At 43.2% G+C, this 18,285-nt stretch overlaps 1 protein-coding gene across 3 annotated transcripts in view; it reads left to right on the top strand.

Moving 5' to 3' along the window:
• LOC138948675 (polypeptide N-acetylgalactosaminyltransferase 13-like) overlaps positions 1–16,104 on the top strand; it is a 207,285-nt gene extending 191,181 nt beyond the window's left edge. For 2 of the 3 annotated variants that reach the window (XM_070320274.1, XM_070320267.1), the window contains exons 5-12: positions 1–96; positions 1,352–1,552; positions 3,244–3,361; positions 4,462–4,650; positions 5,585–5,719; positions 6,448–6,552; positions 13,603–13,737; positions 14,571–16,104. The exon at positions 1–96 is cut by the window's left edge and continues 82 nt beyond it. In XM_070320274.1, coding sequence (XP_070176375.1) covers positions 1–96; positions 1,352–1,552; positions 3,244–3,361; positions 4,462–4,650; positions 5,585–5,719; positions 6,448–6,552; positions 13,603–13,737; positions 14,571–14,693 — 1,102 coding nt within the window. In that variant the 3' untranslated portion in view covers positions 14,694–16,104. Of the gene's footprint in view, positions 97–1,068; positions 1,267–1,351; positions 1,553–3,243; positions 3,362–4,461; positions 4,651–5,584; positions 5,720–6,447; positions 6,553–13,602; positions 13,738–14,570 lie in introns of all 3 variants that reach the window. The other variant, XM_070320281.1, reaches the window with a different exon arrangement.
• The last annotated feature ends 2,181 nt before the right edge of the window (positions 16,105–18,285 follow it).

Genomic DNA, 18,285 nt, shown 5'->3' on the forward strand with positions numbered 1-18,285 from the left:
GGTGGGGCTCATCAGGGCGAGGATGGAGGGTGTGCGGCAAGCCACTGGAGAGGTCATCGTCATCTTTGACAGTCACATGGAGGTCAATATACAGTGGTCAGTACAGCAGGGATTTGATTTCTACCTGTGTGCTCATGTTGTTTCTGACTCTACTTGTGCGTTCGTTGGTTTGCTTTTATGTAATGTTCGATATTTTTTGGTTCTTGTAAGAAAGAAGAGAGGTTGGAGTGTGTGTGTGTGTGTGTGTGTGTGTGTGTGTGTGTTTGTTGGTGTGTGTGTGTGTGTATGTGTGTGTATGTGTGTGTGCGTGTGTGTATGTTTGTGTATGTGTGTGTGTGTGTGTGTGTGTGTGTGTGTGTGTGTGTGTGTGTGTGTGTGTGTGTGTGTGGTAACCATAATTATTAACAATGTTAAGTTATCTACTAGGGACAGACCGTGACTGCCGAGTTCCCTCAGACGTGAAGCAGTTGTGTTATTTCCTTCTTACATAGATTCTTTCGTTTGCAAAGTTCGTATGCACTCAAACGTGGAATCGAGCATAACGTGAACACAGCAATTAACGATCTTTGATTGATCTTATGAAATTTTATGACACAGTGCAGTAGTTCAAGTTTGAACCTAAGTAGTGGGGACTGAATTCAGAAAACAGACAATACGTGTGATTTATAAAATTCAAGCAAGCAAGCAAAAAAAAAAAAAAAAAAGTCCAACAACCCCAAAATCCACAAAAACAACCACAACCCAAGAACAAAAAAGTTGTCAAACAAACAAACAAACAAACAAACAAACAAACAAACACACAAACAAACAAAGCAGTATCAATGTCATTCGTAGTAATTGTTCGGCTACACTGAACCACGAAAGAACAAAGACAGTAGACCAAATCAAAGGAACTTCGACATCGCAAGACAATATCGAGGGAAATTAAGAGCAAAGTTGGTCTTAGGATTCTAGTCAGCGACATGCACCACAACAATTCAAGACGAAGACAAAATATAAAGAAGCAAACCAGAATCGAAGGAAGAAAGTAGTCCTCTCCCATATTTTCCCCGTTGCCTTAATTCTCAGGCTGGAGCCCTTACTGGTTCAAATCCAGTCAGACCGGAAGTCCCTAGCAATGGGCATTCTGGACTACATTGACGCGAACACCCTTAAGTACAACTGGAAAGACCATCTCACGCGCTACGCTTTTGACTGGAGGCTAGTCTTCTTCGAGACCTACTTTCGCCCTGACCTGTACGGCCAAAGCGACGCTGACCCTAAAAGGTGAGACGTAAACATTTAAAATAAAATACCTCCATCAAATTGGATGACAAAAAGGCGGCGTCTGCCTCTCTCTCTTCTTGGCCAGGCTAGAGCCGTTGTTGGTGCAGGTGAAATCAGACCGGAAGTCGTTCGCGCTAGGCATTCTGGACTACATCTTGCCGGACTCGTTTCTGTATGACTGGCACAAGGGGTACCTGACCCGCTACGGCTTCGACTGGCGTCTGGTGTTTTTCGAAACCTTCTTCAGGCCTGACCTGTATGGCGCTGATGATGCAGCGCCTAAAAGGTGGGTACAGTGGAACACCTGTTGTAAGACCTAAAAAAATCTGAGAAAATCGGGTCTTAAAAAGGAGGGAGTCTTAAAATAGAGGTAATATTTACAGAGGTTATGAACAGAAAGTCTGAGAAAACAAGGTCTTAAAAAGGAGGAAGTCTTAAACTGGGGGGTCTTAAAATGGGGGTTCAGATGTACAGTGCACAGGCACTCGACTCGAGGTGGGCGGGGCTTATGTCTTGGATGTCACTTAGGGTGACGGAAAGTCTTCTCTTCTACAGCTTCTATTGTAGTAGTCTTGAGAGCACGTCATCCAACCAACAGGCCCCCGCCCACTTTGACCCCGCCCACCTCGTGACGAGTGCCTGTGGTACAGTGGTCTGATTCTATGGCGGCTGAAGAAGAAAGTAATGATGGTCAGATAACAACGGTGAACCACTTTAAAAAGTGAAAGTAATATTAGTTAAAAAAAATTTTTTTTTTAAATTGTCCATGATCTGTTTACTGTCCATTGAGTGTGAAGCTGAGAGAAAGAGTGAGACTGAAGGAAAACAATAATAACTTAATAAGAATTAAAATAATAATAAAAAAATATAAAAAAAAACAACTTCCGATATAAAAAAACAAAAAAAGCAACGCACGCACATGTGTGATTAACAATGTCTGATCTCCTAGAGAGAAAAGAAAGAAGAAAGAAAAAAAAAAAAAAAAAAAATTAGTTAAAACTGCTCCAATATTCCGATCGCAAAAAAGGGTGAAAGGATGGTGGTTTAAGTTGAAAATAACGATCAGAAATACGTTTCAGTATACTTTAAAGAGCAAAAATAACGTTACGAGTCTTAAACAATAATTTTGATTGTCATAACAGATAGTGCGAAAGGAGAAAGGTAAGCTCTTTGTGATTGTTTGACGAGAAAGACGAAGACAGTAGAATGACTACTCGTGAACGTGGTCATGCAGCTCGATGACCAAGACAAAATGACGACGATGATGGTGGTAGCCTACTCTTCGCTTCCATTACAACAACGAAAACGAGAGTATTAATGAAGACGCATGTGGCAGTTGCAAAAATAAATTTCGCCTACTCCAGTAGGGAAACCACAACTACCAAAAGATCATCAACCTGTATGTCATTGTGTGTAATACGAGTACGTTGAACAAAAACACCCCACCCAAACAACCAGAAAACGAAAGAAAACGTTATTGTTCCCTGTAGTTTTCTGTGAGTGTGTGTGTTGAGAGATGCAGCAAACGCAGGGTTATTGTTTATTGTGTGTGTCTAGACACGTTATTATTATTTGTTGTTGATTTTGAGTTAGATTATGATGTGACCTTGATTGATTGGAATAGTGTTTGTTTGTGTGTGTGTGAGTGTGTGTGTGTGTGTGTGTGAGTGTGATGTGTGTGTGTGTGTAGACACTTATTTATAAAATGTTGCTGATGTTGAGTTATTATGTGACCTTGATTGATTGGAATATTGTGTGTGTGTGTATGTGTGTGTGTGTGTGTATGTGTGTGTGTGTGTGTGTGTGTGTGAGTGTGAGTGTGTGTGTGTGTGTGTGATGTGTGTGCCGTGTGTGTGTGTGTGTGTGTGTAAATCTGTTTTCAAATCTCCTAGAAGGCCCGGATCTAATTAAAACCTTCAAACATGGGGGGGGACACACCATCTGGATTTCAAGACACACTTTATTTTGTTGTTACAGAGGCACAATGATGGTAGGGGCGGCATTTGCTGTGGACCGGAAGTACTTTCTGGAATTGGGCGGATATGACGAAGGCATGGATGTATGGGGCGGAGAGAATTTGGAGCTGTCATGGCGGGTAGGCATTATGCGTTATCTAGTGTTGAAGTCTTTATTTCATTTAAAGGCATATGAACAGGGTTCGGACCACAACACGGTGGCCTAGTGGTAAGGCGTCCGCCCAGTGAGCGGGAGGTCGTGGGTTCGAACCCCGGCCGGGTCATACCTAAGACTTTAAAATTGGCAATCTAGTGGCTGCTCCGCCTGGCGTCTGGCATTATGGGGTTAGTGCCAGGACTGGTTGGTCCGGTGTCAGAATAATGTGACTGGGTGAGACATGAAGCCTGTGCCGCGACTTCTGTCTTGTGTGTGGCGCACGTTAAATGTCAAAGCAGCACCGCCCTGATATGGCCCTTCGTGGTCGGCTGGGCGTTAAGCAAACAAACAAACAAACAAACAAACAAACAAACAGGGTTCGAGCACACGTACTAATGTAAATTCGGACATGTCACACTGGATTTTTTTGCAGGTTACAATAGAGCTTAATAGGTTATCTATGGCTGGTTAGCCATGTTGACAGAAGTGTCTCATTTATAATCTAAAGGCGGCATGCAACAGATAGGAAGTAAGAACTTCAATGCAGTTTTTGATACACACAACCTACAACTTTATTTTAAGCGGTCTGTCAGAAATACGCCAGTTGGTATCAACAAATATGTAGGGTACACAGGTTTTTTTCTCTCACTATAACACAGATGCCATAATGAGCAAGCTAAAAAGGAGGGAATTGCCGTTACACTTGCGTTATACAGGGATGCAACACATTACAGACTACAGACAATTTCATTGCACAAGGTTGAGGATTCGTTTTGACAATTGCGGTTCAGAAACATTAATTCCAGCCAAGCACACCCAACATACGCAGCTATAAATCTGATCAACGGAACGCAGTAGAACAATGGTGACTGTGCGTGAGAGCGGTAAAGAAAAAGACCAAAAATACTGTAATGCTCACGTGTGAACGAAGAATACAAACAAGTAATGGCGACGTTTCAACCCTAGGCCCTTCTTCAGGCAACACACAAAACGGAAAAAAGAGGAAGACAGACAATAGAACAGAGCGAAGAACAACGAACATGAGAAGAGGACCAAAAAGAAACTCTTGATTAATGATCGCAGGTGTGGATGTGTGGCGGGTCTTTGATTCACATCCCCTGCTCCAAGCTGGGCCACATAGCCAGAGTGCAGCCCTATTCCTTCCCCGCGGGACGGCGTCAGACCGAGGTCCACAACTACAAGCGTGCTGTGGAACTCTGGATGGAGGACGACCACAAGAAGTTCGTTCAAGATTATTTTCCTGAAATGAAGGTAAATACAACGGTGCAGTTCGCTTATACATTTTAGACGACTTTATGACTTCTGTCCACATGCCCATGGATGCAAGTCAGGTTTATTGTGGTTGTGTGTGTGTGTGTGTGTGTGTGTGTGTGTGTGTGTGTGTGTGTGTGTGTGTGTGTGTGTGTTTCTTTTTTTGTTTGGGGGGGGGGGGGGCGGGGGGCAGGAGGGGAGTGGGTAACAATCTGTGTGGCATCCCTTTTCTGTGGACCTCAGTCATATTTTGAAACAGTTAGACGACGACTCAATAGTCCATTTTCTAAAGCATTTGTTTTGGAAATGGCCGTGATGGTATGGGCACATTTCAGATGTGTTGGTGCTGTCAATGGCATTACTCAACCATGAACCTCAGTCTGGGTAAAATGTCGAAATTCAGTTCCCCACACAAGAGCTTAACAATGACGATGATTTTTATGAAGGCTATAACAGCAATATGACTAATATCAGACTTTTTAGGTTTTCTGTGACTGTGGTGTTGTTCTAAGAGTTAAATAAAAACTCTGTTTTCACATAACAGACAATAAAGGTGTATTGTATTGTATTGTATTGCATTGTATTGTATTGTATTGTATCGTATCGTCTTGTATTCTATTGTATTGTATTGTATCGTATCGTATCGTATCGTCTTGTATCGTCTTGTATTGTATTGTATTGTATTGTTTTAAATTGTATTGCATTGCATTGTATTGTATTGTATCGTCTTGTATTGTATTGTTCAGTGCATCCGTAATGTGAGGCCCCCCATGAGAGGACACCTCACATAAAAGGGCACATTCTGTTGTCCTGATGTCTGTTACATTCAAGAAAAGATACCTGTCATGACAGGCCACCTGTAATGAAGGGACACATTTTGCTAGTCCGCAGGGTGTCATTTTAAAGCAAGTACCACTGCATGTTGAACTTGTAGGACGCCGATCCTGGAGATCTGACAGAGAGAAGAAAGCTGAAGGAGAAACTGAAGTGTAAAAACTTCACGTGGTACCTCGACAACATCTGGCCCGAGCTGGCTGTCTTTGGCAGGAACTCCACTGCATGGGGAACGGTGAGATGAGAGAGAGAGAGAGAGAGAGAGAGAGAGAGAGACAGAAAGAGAGAGAGACAGAGAGAGAGACAGAGAGAGAGAGAAAGAGAGAGACAGAGAGAGAGAGAGAAGACAGAGAGAGAGAGAGACAGAAAGAGAGAGAGACAGAGACAGAAAGAGAGAGAGAGACAGAAAAAGAGAGAGAGGGAGAGAGAGAAAGAGAGAGACAGAGAGACAGAGAGAGAGAGAGGGAGGAGGGAGGGAGAGAGAGAGAGATAGAGAGAGAAAGAGAGAGAGAGAGAGTGAGGGAGGGAGGGTTTAGGGAGGGAGGGACATGATACAGACAGAGGGCGGGGCAGACAGAGGGACAGACCCGGATAGACAAAGACAGACAGACAAAGAGAGACAGAGAGAGATCGAGACAGGGAGAAAGATGCAGAGAAAAAGAGAACTCAAACTCAATAATGTCATCTCTCGCAGATAACCGCATTACATCCTTGTAATTTTTGCAATTCTAAGAAACACCCACGCAGAAAGAATAGACAGACCAACCAACCGGCAGGTAGAAAGACAGAGAGACAGACAGAAAGACCGACAGACCGACAGACAGACAGACCGACCGACCGACCGACCAACAGACAGACTGACAGACAAACAGACAGACAGAGTTTCTTTGTAGGTACAGACAATGTCACACTCAGGAGTAAAGGAGCAGTAGACAATATTTTATTCCTTGCAACCAATTCCAGATACGAAACGCTGCCACCAATGTGTGCCTGGACAACCACAGCTTTCTCTTCACTTACGCCGAGCCCCTGTACGCTGACCAGTGCCATGGCACACTGTGCACACAGGTGCGTGAGTATCTTGACCACTGTAGTGTGTAAAGGTTCTGTCCTTCATGAATAAAACCTAACTTACGCTGATGGGGTCTATGTCGACCAAAAGAGTGGGATTCCCTGTAGGTGGAGTTCCTGGAAGGGGATTCCCTGTATACAGGGAATCCCACAGGGTGGAGTTTTTCAATAAAACTTGCAAACCATACTCGAATTTCTAAGAAATATCAAAAAAGATTGAAAAACATCAAAGTCTACAGATGTCGCGAAGCATCACGTGACTTTCAGCGATATCAGCGACACGCTACAGGAACTAAATCCTGTGGTATTCCCTGAATACAGGGAATCCCCCTCCAGGAACTCCACCTACAGAGAATCCCACTCTTTTGGTCGACATAGACCCCATCAGCCTAACTTATTGTGTAACCGCCTTAGCTATGTCCACGCTTTTACATGATACGATGAGATCCTCCTCCCACGTGCAACCATACCAACACTCAACAACCTGGCAACTTTTACATGATACGATGAGATCCTCCTCCCACGTGCAACCATACCAACACTCAACAACCTGGCAACTTTTACATGATACGATGAGATCCTCCTCCCACGTGCAACCATACCAACACTCAACAACCTGGCAACTTTTACATGATACGATGAGATCCTCCTCCCACGAGCAAGCATACCAACACTCAACAATCTGGCAACTTGCTGTGCAGAGTGAAAATTTTGTGCTGAATACATTTTGCTAACGGATATTGGTAGCCGTTACAAAATTAATTCAGCAAAGACGGGCGCAGTGGCGTGGTGGTAAGACGTCGGCCTCCTAATCGGGAGGTCGTGAGTTCGAATCCCGGTCGCTGCCGCCTGGTGGGTTAAGAGTGGAGATTTTTCCGATCTCCCCGGTCAACTTATGTGCAGACCTGCTATAGTGACTTAACCCCCTTCGTGTGTACACGCAAGCACAAGACCAAGTGCGCACGGAAAAGATCCTGTAATCCATGTCGGAGTTCGGTGGGTCAGTTACGGAAACACGAAAATACCCAGCATGCCTACCCAACAAAAGCTGAGTGAAGCTGACTATGCTCTCAGAGTATAGTGTAGGGAACCCAAATGGGCAAACGAGCTCACACGTAACCAGAAAGTTCTGGAACGCTAAAGAAGAAGAAGAAGAAGAATTCAGCAAAAACTTTACACTTTGCGCAGGAAGCAGCTGGGCAATTAAGCTTTATCATGTGTTTAAAGGTACACTCCTTCTCGTCATCTGGCCAGGCTGTTACACGGGATGAGACCATCCCTCCGCTTGTTAACATGCCAAAAGTAAACAGCCTCTGTGTGCACAGTGCGATTTTTTTTATAAATTAATTCCTTTCAAGCACGGCACCTTTAACCTTCATCTCAGATAAGGGAGCAGTTGTAGTGACCCTCGACGGTATCTCTTGTGTACCGTCCGCCGGTGACAAGTTTGAAGCTTCCCGGCATCGTATAGTGTAGCGCTGTAGGCTACGTGTAGACTTTTGAATCCTTTCAGGCTGATTCCCCTGTTCCTCTATCAACGTCTGCCCGGCTGTCAGTTTGTTTGTCCTGCACCTGGCCTTGACCATCAATGGTAGTTTATGACCGGATCAATAATCGCCAACCGGTCAGTGCTGCTGATGGGGTCTATGTCGACCAAAAGAGTGGGATTCCCTGTAGGTAGAGTTCCTGGAGGGGGATTCCCTGTATACAGGAAATCCCACAGGGTGGAGTTTTTCAATAAAACTTGCAAACCATACTCGAATTTCTAAGAAATATCAAAAAAGATTGAAAAACATCAAATTCTACCGATGTCGCCAAGCATCACGTGACTTTCAGCGCTATCAGCGACACGCTACAGGAACTAAATCCTGTGGTATTCCCTGTATACAGGGAATCCCCCTCCGGGAACTCCACCTACAGGGAATCCCACTCTTTTGGTCGACATAGACCCCATCAGCGTCAGGGCTGCCGGTTGTGATTTTCTTTTCAGTGTCAGATTTACGTATCAAAATATACCTATTGCTTTGTCATTACCACTTTTAATTAATGTGTTTTTGTGTAGGTCTCTCGCTTATTTGTTTGCTTTTTCTTTTAATCCATACTCTGGTTTGAACACTGTTTTGTGATTTACTTTTACACATGGATTCATAATAATTAATTGCGCCCTCACACATGAGTGCGCACATAGCAACACACCTTTTCTTTTTCATCTGCAATTTTTCACCACGGAGATCGATCGCAGGTCATCCGACTTAAGCAATTTATGCCCCCCCCCCCCCCCCGCCCTCCTCCCCTCCCCTCCACCCCTATCCCACCACTGTACTGTTTGTGTTTAGCGCATTCAATTGTAGGGGAAAGTAGTCGGGTAGCTGAGTTCAGAAAAGTGCAACATGCTAAACGTTGAGGGTTACAAGCATCCACCTGGTCTCAATGGAGAGTCTGGACGTGGAGTAGTGTAGTCTAGGTAGGTGGACATTCTGAATTTGGTTTGTTTGGCCGCCATGACACTTTTCAAAATGGCCGCCTGAAAATCTTATGCGGGCCATATCTCACGTGTTATATGGACTAAAGTGACAAACTAAAGGGCTATATATATGTATTTTGACATGAAGAATTCAAATATGCAAGAATAAACATGATCTAAGTAGGTGGACATTCTGAATTTGGTTTGTTTGGCCGCCATGACACTTTTCAAAATGGCCACCTGAAAATCTTATGCGGGCCTTATCTCACGTGTTATATGGACTAAAGTGACAAACTAAAGGGCTCTATATATATGTATTTTGACATGAAGAATTCAAATATGCAAGAATAAACATGATCTAAGTAGTGCATTGTATGATTACTTCGAAAAATATGTCCATTCTGCGTGAAATTCTCGCGTTTTTCAGTCATTGTTGTGCCTAATCATGTACATGCTCAAAATAACAGCCAAATTACCAGCAGTACATGATTGCATTTTAAGAGAAGCAATATAATGCCAATTTAAATCAATGGGGTTTCTGTCAGGGTGATTCAGTCAAACATTTAATGACAATCTGACCGGAGCATTAATCGGCTTATTTTCTGGGGGTAAAAAATCAAGGGTCTGCCAAACCCGGCAAATGCAGTAGGCAGCCCAGAGATCCCTAAGTACCTCTCCCAATTATAGTACTTTTCGGCAATATTTACAGTTTCAAATTGTTAGGATAGCTTCTTTGTGATTTTATAGAGGTGTTCTGGGGAAACTGAAAGGTAGCCTCGTCAGGGGACAACTATTCAAACCCATATCCTCATCACTTTGTTTCTCGATTGAGAATAATCATTTATAGATGACTATGTTTCATTTCCCTTGTTCGGGTGTATTTGTGTGTACTGTCCTCTCAGTGATTGAGGCTTCTCCGTATTGTTGTGTGTACTGATGGTACAGGTAAATGTGGGGAGTGGTGTCGTTGTTTGTTCAACCCTTCTCATTATTTTGTCTGTGTACTGTATGTACAGGTTGACAGGGGGAGGGAGTGTGTTGGTTGTTTCATAAGGTGGTTTAGCAACGAAACAATTCATCCTTTTTTGGAAGATGAGGGTAGTCCGCCCGAGGGCAGACCGGAGTGTAAGTTTTAGACAAAAGTTTTGCCTATTGTCGCTTTGGCAGCTTGGGGATTCTGTAGTTACTTGTTGAGTGGTCCCGTGGCCGTTTTCGTTGTTGGTTGCGGTGTTCGCGTCTTTCCCTGTCTTCCTCGTAGTCACGGTGGCGTTGTACCAAAGTTTGTTCATCCTTGATGAATTTTTGGAGGCTGAGTTTCAGCATGTTGAGGGTTTCTTCATTTTTACCCGCGATGGCGAGGGCTTCGTCGCGGAGACATTTGATGGTTTCTGTCTCGTTTCCAATTTCCCCCTCGATGCATTCGGCGAAATGGTGTTGGAGGGAATTGGTGTTTTCCCTTAAGTCTTAAGATGTCCCAAAATTGTTCTCTGAGCCCCTGCATTCTTGCAGTTGAGCCGTTCAAACCTGGGTTGAAGTCGGTGGCCCCTTTCAAAAAGGGTACACACCGGTTCTTAACCACAGCGAAACAATCGATAACACTCGCAATCAAGAAGAACCGGTGTGTACCCTTTTTGAAAGGGGCCACCGAGGGGGAAATTGGAAACGAGACAGAAACCATCAAATGTCTCCGCGACGAAGCCCTCGCCATCGCGGGTAAAGATGAAGAAGCCCTCAACATGCTGAAACTCAGCCTCCAAAAATTCATCAAGGATGAACAAACTTTGGTACAACGCCACCGTGACTACGAGGAAGACAGGGAAAGACACGAACACCGCAACCAACAACGAAAACGGCCACGGGACCACTCAACAAGTAACTACAGAATCCCCAAGCTGCCAAAGCGACAATAGGCAAAACTTTTGTCTAAAACCTACACTCCAGTCTGCCCTCGGGCGGACCACCCTCATCCCCCAAAAAAGGATGAATTATTTCGTTGCTAAACCACCTTATGAAACAACCAACACACTCCCTCCCCCTGTCAACCTGTACATACAGTACACAGACAAAATAATGAGAAGGGTTGAACAAACAACGACACCACTCCCCACATTTACCTGTACCATCAGTACACACAACAATACGGAGAAGCCTCAATTACTGAGAGGACAGTACACACAAATACACCCAAACAAGGGAAATGAAAAATAAATGATTATTCTCAATCGAGAAACAAAGTGATGAGGATATGGGTTTGAATAGTTGTCCCTTGACAAGGCTACCTTTCAGTTTCCCCAGAACACCTCTATTAAATCACAAAGAAGCTATCCTAACAATTTGAAACTGTAAATATTTCCGAAAAGTACTATACTTGGGAGAAGTACTTAGGGATCTCTGGGCAGCTACTGCATTTGCCGGGTTTGGCAGACCCTTGATTTTTTACCCCCTAGGAAGTGCTCATGGATGCAGAATCATTTGTCTGCAAACTCTACAACCCGAACACCCAGCACACGTCCACACAGCCGCTGCTATGCGACGTTTTCCACAGCGTGAAGAAAACGCTTGAGAACTCCCCCCCCCCCCCCACAAGATGCTTTGAACCTACACATCAAGAGATCTCACTACCAGGCACCTGTGTGGAGGCGGGCTCTGGAAACTAAGCCACACCTACCGGCTGTTGTCAACAGTGGATGGAAGCTGATCACGAAGGAGACTGGCGACGTGATTGAGCCCATCCTGCTGAGTCGTGCACCCACAACTGACACAAGACAACGTTTTCTCGACCTCATAGATTGTGGCTGCACATCTTGTGCTACAAGACGCTGCAGATGTTGGTCCAGTGGACAGGGATGCACAAGAGCATGCCGATGCAAAGACTGCAGAAACCCACACACTTTGGCAGGGCTACGCAACTAAGCCTTGAAATACCACTTTGTGCCTGAGAAACTATTGTTCTGTTTCCATGGAGGCATGTAGCCTGTCATACTCAGTGATCCAGAAGCGACAAAATGTTTCTTATAAATTTACATACCCATTATTGTGCCATCATTACATGTTCATTGCTAAAAAGGGAAGACCTAACGAGTGTAATGCATAAACGTTTGTGCATCATGTTGTACTATGGTATTTGACATTGTTCTTGTGTATTGAAGAGTCAGAGTTGTTGTGTACTGAAAGTGCATAATTAGCATGATAATTATGCTATATAGTATCATTGGTGTTTCAGAAGTATTACAATTTTCAGTTTATATCATCACCCAATGTTTGTATTCTCTTGTCATCATTGATTTCAATTTGTTGTTCTCCAAAGCAATATGGAGTAAACTCTTTGGACGCTGACATGGCATTGTCTAAGATAGCAAATTCAGAAAGATAATACTTACTAAATTCGTACATCGCACAGAGCTATTTTGTCAAATATTTAATTTTTGTAAGGAAATGTGAATGTTAGGGTTATTTTTTGTGCCACCATTGACTTTGTCATCATGCAAAACATAGGAATTGACTCCATGTTTTTGAGTTTATCCCAAATATAAGCTGAGATATGAAGAAAAATGTAGATTGTGGCGGCCATTTTGAAAAGTGTCATGGCGGCCATAATATCCAAATTCAGAATGTCCACCTACTTAGATCATGTTTATTCTTGCATATTTGAATTCTTCATGTCAAAATACATATATGTAGCCCTTTAGTTTGTCACTTTAGTCCATATAACACGTGAGATATGGCCCGCATAAGATTTTCAGGCGGCCATTTTGAAAAGTGTCATGGCGGCCAAACAAACCAAATTCAGAATGTCCACCTACCTAGACTACACTACTCCACGTCCAGACTCTCCACTGAGACCAGGTGGATGCTTGTAACCCTCAACGTTTAGCGTCCCATTTTTTGGGCAAGCTACAGATTTCAGCTACCCGACTAAAGGGGGATAACTTGGACCACGTGATTCTTCTTTATTTCTTTATTTTATTTAACGAGGGCAGTAGATTAAGCAGTGGTCTGCTTTTTTACATCCAGCCCTCGCCCTAAAGAGGGACTAACTACAACAATGAAGTAAAAATACAAGATTAAAAAAAATTATGAAAAAACACACACACTAAAATTCTACATTTTAACAGATAACTAAAGTGAAAACACATTATACATATGTACACAACGTGTATTGCATTGAGGTAGATTTCGAGTTAATTGATGTGAATTAAGCGGTATGGAGCAGCTTGCACTTTCTCAACATCATGCTTTAAGCCATACATTGCATTTTAAGGAAAACAATCAAACAAGCAAGACATTGCAAAAATCATCACACATCTAAATAGTGGTTGGGATTGATTGAACCAGCGGCAGTTCTCCGAAACACGTTGATGGAAAGCTCTAACTGGACAGTGAACACACGGGCACTTTTTGACTGGCTGACATTTGCTGGCAAAACCATGGCTTCCAAAAAGAAGCAGCTTCTAAGGTTTCACATTTTTGCATTTTGCCATTAAAATTCCATTTCTCGAGAAGTCATGAATTTGTGTGTAGAGCTATTTAGCCTACAGCAAGTCCTATCGCTTGGCAATGGTGTGTGGAATGTGTTAACTCAGGGCTTTACGCTGACCAAGGAGGGACTACTGAGGTCCAGCCTGCAATGTCTGGTAGTCAAGGAGGACTCGCCGGGTGCCAGGGTACAACTGGAAGACTGCATCATCGGACCTAAAGACAAGTGGACCCACCCAAGGGTAGGTCAAGTTTTCCCGCAGCGTTGCATCTAGAGTCCCAGTACGCATCTTTCGTGAAGGATGATCATGGTGACCAGTACATAGCTGTCTTTACAGACAGACAGACAGATTGAGAGAGTGACAGATTGTCTGATGGAAAAAAAATCGGACGGACGGAGGCACTGATGAAGAGACCGACCTACCAGACCACCGATCGACTGACAGACAGACAGACAGATATATAGACAGACAGACAGACAGACAGACAGACAGACAGAGACAGACAGACAGACAGACAGACAGACAGACAGGCAAGATGAAGGCGGAGGCACTGATGAAGAGACCGACCTACCTGACCACCGATCAACTAACAGACAGACAGAAAGACAGACGGACATACACACAGACAGACAGGCAAGATAGACAGACAGACTGTTAGATGAAAGAACTTCAGAGGCACTGATAGAGAGACCAACCTACCAGACAGCCAATCAACTAACAGACAGACAGGCTAGTCGTGGATGGCAACATGACAGACATGCTACTCGTGGATGGCAACATGACAGACAGGCTAGTCGTGGATTGCAACATGACAGACAGGCTAGTCGTGGATGGCAACATGACAGACATGCTACTCGTGGATGGCAACATGACAGACAGGCTAGTCGTGGATTGCAACATGACAGACAGGCTAGTCGTGGATGGCAACATGATTTCGATTCTTTTCATGCAGATTTTGATCGTCACGATACTGTACTAAATTTGATTCGGAGTTAGGAATGATAGAAAAACTGCCGATACTTGCCAAGTAGAAATAGCACACAGATTTGTTCTATTGCATTCTTTGTCCACAGCCCAATGAAAATATTCGGCATGAGCGCTCAGGGATGTGTCTGGATCTGTGTGGCAACCAGCCATGCGTCAAAGCGTGCACCACCATTGTCTCGCAAATGTGGACCTTTTCCAGTTATTTGTGACGTCATTGATGGAAACTACTTGCGACGTCACTTCGGTCTTCAGTTCAGCATTCTGTCTTCATTATGTGACGGCTTAGTCCCTGCACAATACAGCTTCTCAAAATCGGATGGTATCATTTGTAAAGCCGTACTCTCTGAGCTTTTGGTCGGGAATCCGAATTGTGTAAGAAGGATATTTTTGACACTGTTACGATATTACAGTGTTCTGTCAGAAAATCTTGCCAATGCCATCCTTGCTGCAATTGATTGTGATATAAGATAAGAGCTCCAGGATAATTGTTGTTGGGCTAGGAGTGTGTGTGTGTGTGTGTGTGTGTATGTGTGTGTTTGTGTGTGTGTGTGTGTGTGTATTTGTGTGTGTGTGTGTGTAAGTGTCTGATACGTTCGATGCTTGGTATATATTTTAACAGTGATGTGCCTTAAATACGATCTAATGATGTAGTTTATATTTCAAACATTTCTTTCTTTTTGTGTGGATTTTATGGGCATGATTTTGTTTCGATTATTTGTCTATTTTTTTCGTGAATGTGATTATTGTTTTGTACCGGTAATGTTGTCGCAAAAGTAATTCAATAGTGATGAGTCTGAATATATCTGAAGTTTTTTCAGTTTGTCTATGATAAGGTTGCCTTGTATTCCGATATGTTTTTATTCAGACTTAGTCGCTGAAGAATTCCATTGAAATTGCCCTGTCTTTTAAAGGATACGTTTCCAGAGTAAAAAGCTCGGCTCGCTATCTCAGATCTGGCCATGCTTCAATATGGGGTAAGCTAAAGAGCATCCCTCCACTTGGTCACATACCAAACATCAACACTCTGACTGCTTGCTGTGCTGAATTTGAATTTTTTCGGGATGAATTAAGTTCTTTAAAAATCCGTTAGTGGCTTTCACGAAATTAAACCTAAAACTGCGTAAAGTATTTGTTTCAAACATGAAGGTGTACGTATGTCTCTCGCTCACTTGTGTGCTATTCTTGTTGTTTGCCAGATGTTGTTGTTGTTGTTGTTGTTGTTGTTGTTGTTGTTGTTTCTTCTCTGCAGTCAAGGTATACACAGGAAACTGTCAAAGTTTATTTTTGTGTTTACTCAGTGTGTTCAGTTTGTCAAGAAAATTGGCTTTTGTTCACCTTTGCCTGATAATAATTATGTCTTGCGATTGTCACGATGCGCAAAAATCAGGCACGTCCAATACAGTGCCCTCCCACCTTTAAAAAAATATTTAAAAAAAAATATTTTTGCTTTAAAAATCTCACGTTTTATTTCTTTTCTCCTTTCGAGAACTTGATTAGTCAGATTTTCTGTACGTACGTATTTTTTGTAAATCTACCTACATTTTAAAGGTCCTTGTCTACATATTTATACCGAAATCGCCATTTGACCATTAAAATGCAGAGTCTATCTATCTATATATATATACGACTTGTGTCTGTCTGTCTGTGTGTGTGTGTGTGTGTGTGTGTGTGTGTGTCCGCGATGCACGGCCAAAGTTCTCGGTGGATCTTTTTCAAATTTGGAGACCGTATTCAGCTACACCCAGGACACAACCTCATCGATGAGATATTTCAACACGTGCTCTCAGCGCGCAGCGCTGAACCGATTTTGGTTTTTCTCTGGATCCATTCCCAGTAACTCTTCCTTATCTTCTCCAGTGTTTTCAGCGTTTATCTCCCTTCCTTCGTGTGGCGTCAATCCATATTCCCGTTACTACGTTACTATTTTAAAAATGTCACGATTGCACCCGTAAGTTGTCCTTACTGTAAAAGTGAAAAGGTCGAATCAATTTATAGCCACGCGAAAAATACACTGTCATCTATCTCTATATATTTATAGATATAGATATACATATATATACTAGAGGAATACCCGGCTTCGCCGGGGTGAATCGCGAGACAGAGACAGACAGCGTGGCCAAATGTAACCGAGTGCCGAAACACCACAATCATATTTGAAGCCGAAGTCCACTCAAACGGGATTGAGAATAACTGTTATGGCTTCTGGAAGGAAGGCCTGATTATTCAGTCACACGTCAATGCCGCCAGACCACATCACAAACAGAACTCTACAATCCACAGGTGTTGCCCACACACACACACACACACACAGAGAAGCCGTATATATATATGTATATACTTACTTACTTACTGCCTTTCACGCCTGGTGGCGTGTAGGGCAGCGACAAAGGACCTCCACTTTTGTCTGTCTCTTGCAAACCTTTCCAGGGTCGCCCAGGAGTGGTTGAGGTCCTTTGATTCCCCCTCCACTGTACGTCTCCAAGTCTGCTTGGGTCTTCCCCGCTTCCTCTTTCCTTCTGGGGTCCATCGAAGTGCCACCTTCGGAATGGAGTCGTTTTCCATTCGTAGTACATGGCCAATCCATCTCCATCTTCTCTGGGTTATGAGTGTCTCCATTTCTTCCATGTTGCATCGTTGGAGAAGGTCGTTGTTGGAGATCTTTCTGGGCCAAAATATTCTCAAGATCTTTCTGAGGCAGGTGGTGTGGAATGACGACAGTTTTGCTGCATCCGACTTCGTCATGCGCCAGCATTCCGACCCATACATGAGGGTAGATGTCGCTGCCTCTCACAGACGCAAGACGGATGTATGGTAAAACTTCTTTATTTTGAATCATACAGGGCCTGGTTAGAGTGCAATAAAGCAAAAATAACAGTCATGATTAAGAGCATAAAAACTAGTGCTAAAAAGTGATGTACAGTTATCATATTAATAGCATCTATCACCTTTTCATTATGCTCTTACTTTATCACAAGTTTAACACTGCATTAATGACATTATTATCACGAAGTTGAATAAAATGGCAACGCTCAATCTGGTCACAATTTGTTCTTAGTTTACAACAATTGCACATTTCGCCATAGGTTGTCATACACACTTTCTTACAAACACAATATTCACAATGCATATGTGCATACCTCGTCTTCTCCTAGTGATGGCAGCGAGCAACGAAAAGGCATGGGAATTGCCCACACAGGTTCCTGAAGAACACAAAATATATGCTAATAACTATACATCAACGAATAAAATCTAGGTTAAACAAACCAGTGATGCGAGAACACATTGGAGCGAAACAACGATACACACTGGGGCGAGGCAACAATTCAACGTTAAAATTACGCATGAACTCGATACGATAAAAACACAACAGGTCAAGGTCAAGACCAAAAATAGCTCTCATTCTACCACGCACATTTCCGCAGCAGAAGTTACAACTCCATATCGTTCCTTTTACCTCAATAGTAGGCTTACAAAATAACACGCCTTGGTACATTAAAACATAATCATGTTGAGTTGCAATAACAAACAATAGAAAGCTGTTCATACCTCTCAAGTCCGAAACAGTACCACAACACTACCCGACCGGTCTGTCTTACTGCGAGTCGAAGTGTCAAGTGACGTTCTAGAGCATATCCGAATCTCGCGCGAACTCGCGCATGACTACGCAAAACACATTTACCCTGGAAAAGCGTGCAAGGCGGCACAGGCGCCCGACCGACAAAAAGCAACAAGCATTGCGGCAGCAACACTCCCACCCCAAATCACAGTGATTGAAAAAGGAAATAAGGTGGAAACAAGTCA

The sequence above is a fragment of the Littorina saxatilis genome, linkage group LG1 (genome assembly GCF_037325665.1).
Source record: "Littorina saxatilis isolate snail1 linkage group LG1, US_GU_Lsax_2.0, whole genome shotgun sequence".
Lineage (NCBI taxonomy): Eukaryota > Metazoa > Mollusca > Gastropoda > Littorinimorpha > Littorinidae > Littorina > Littorina saxatilis.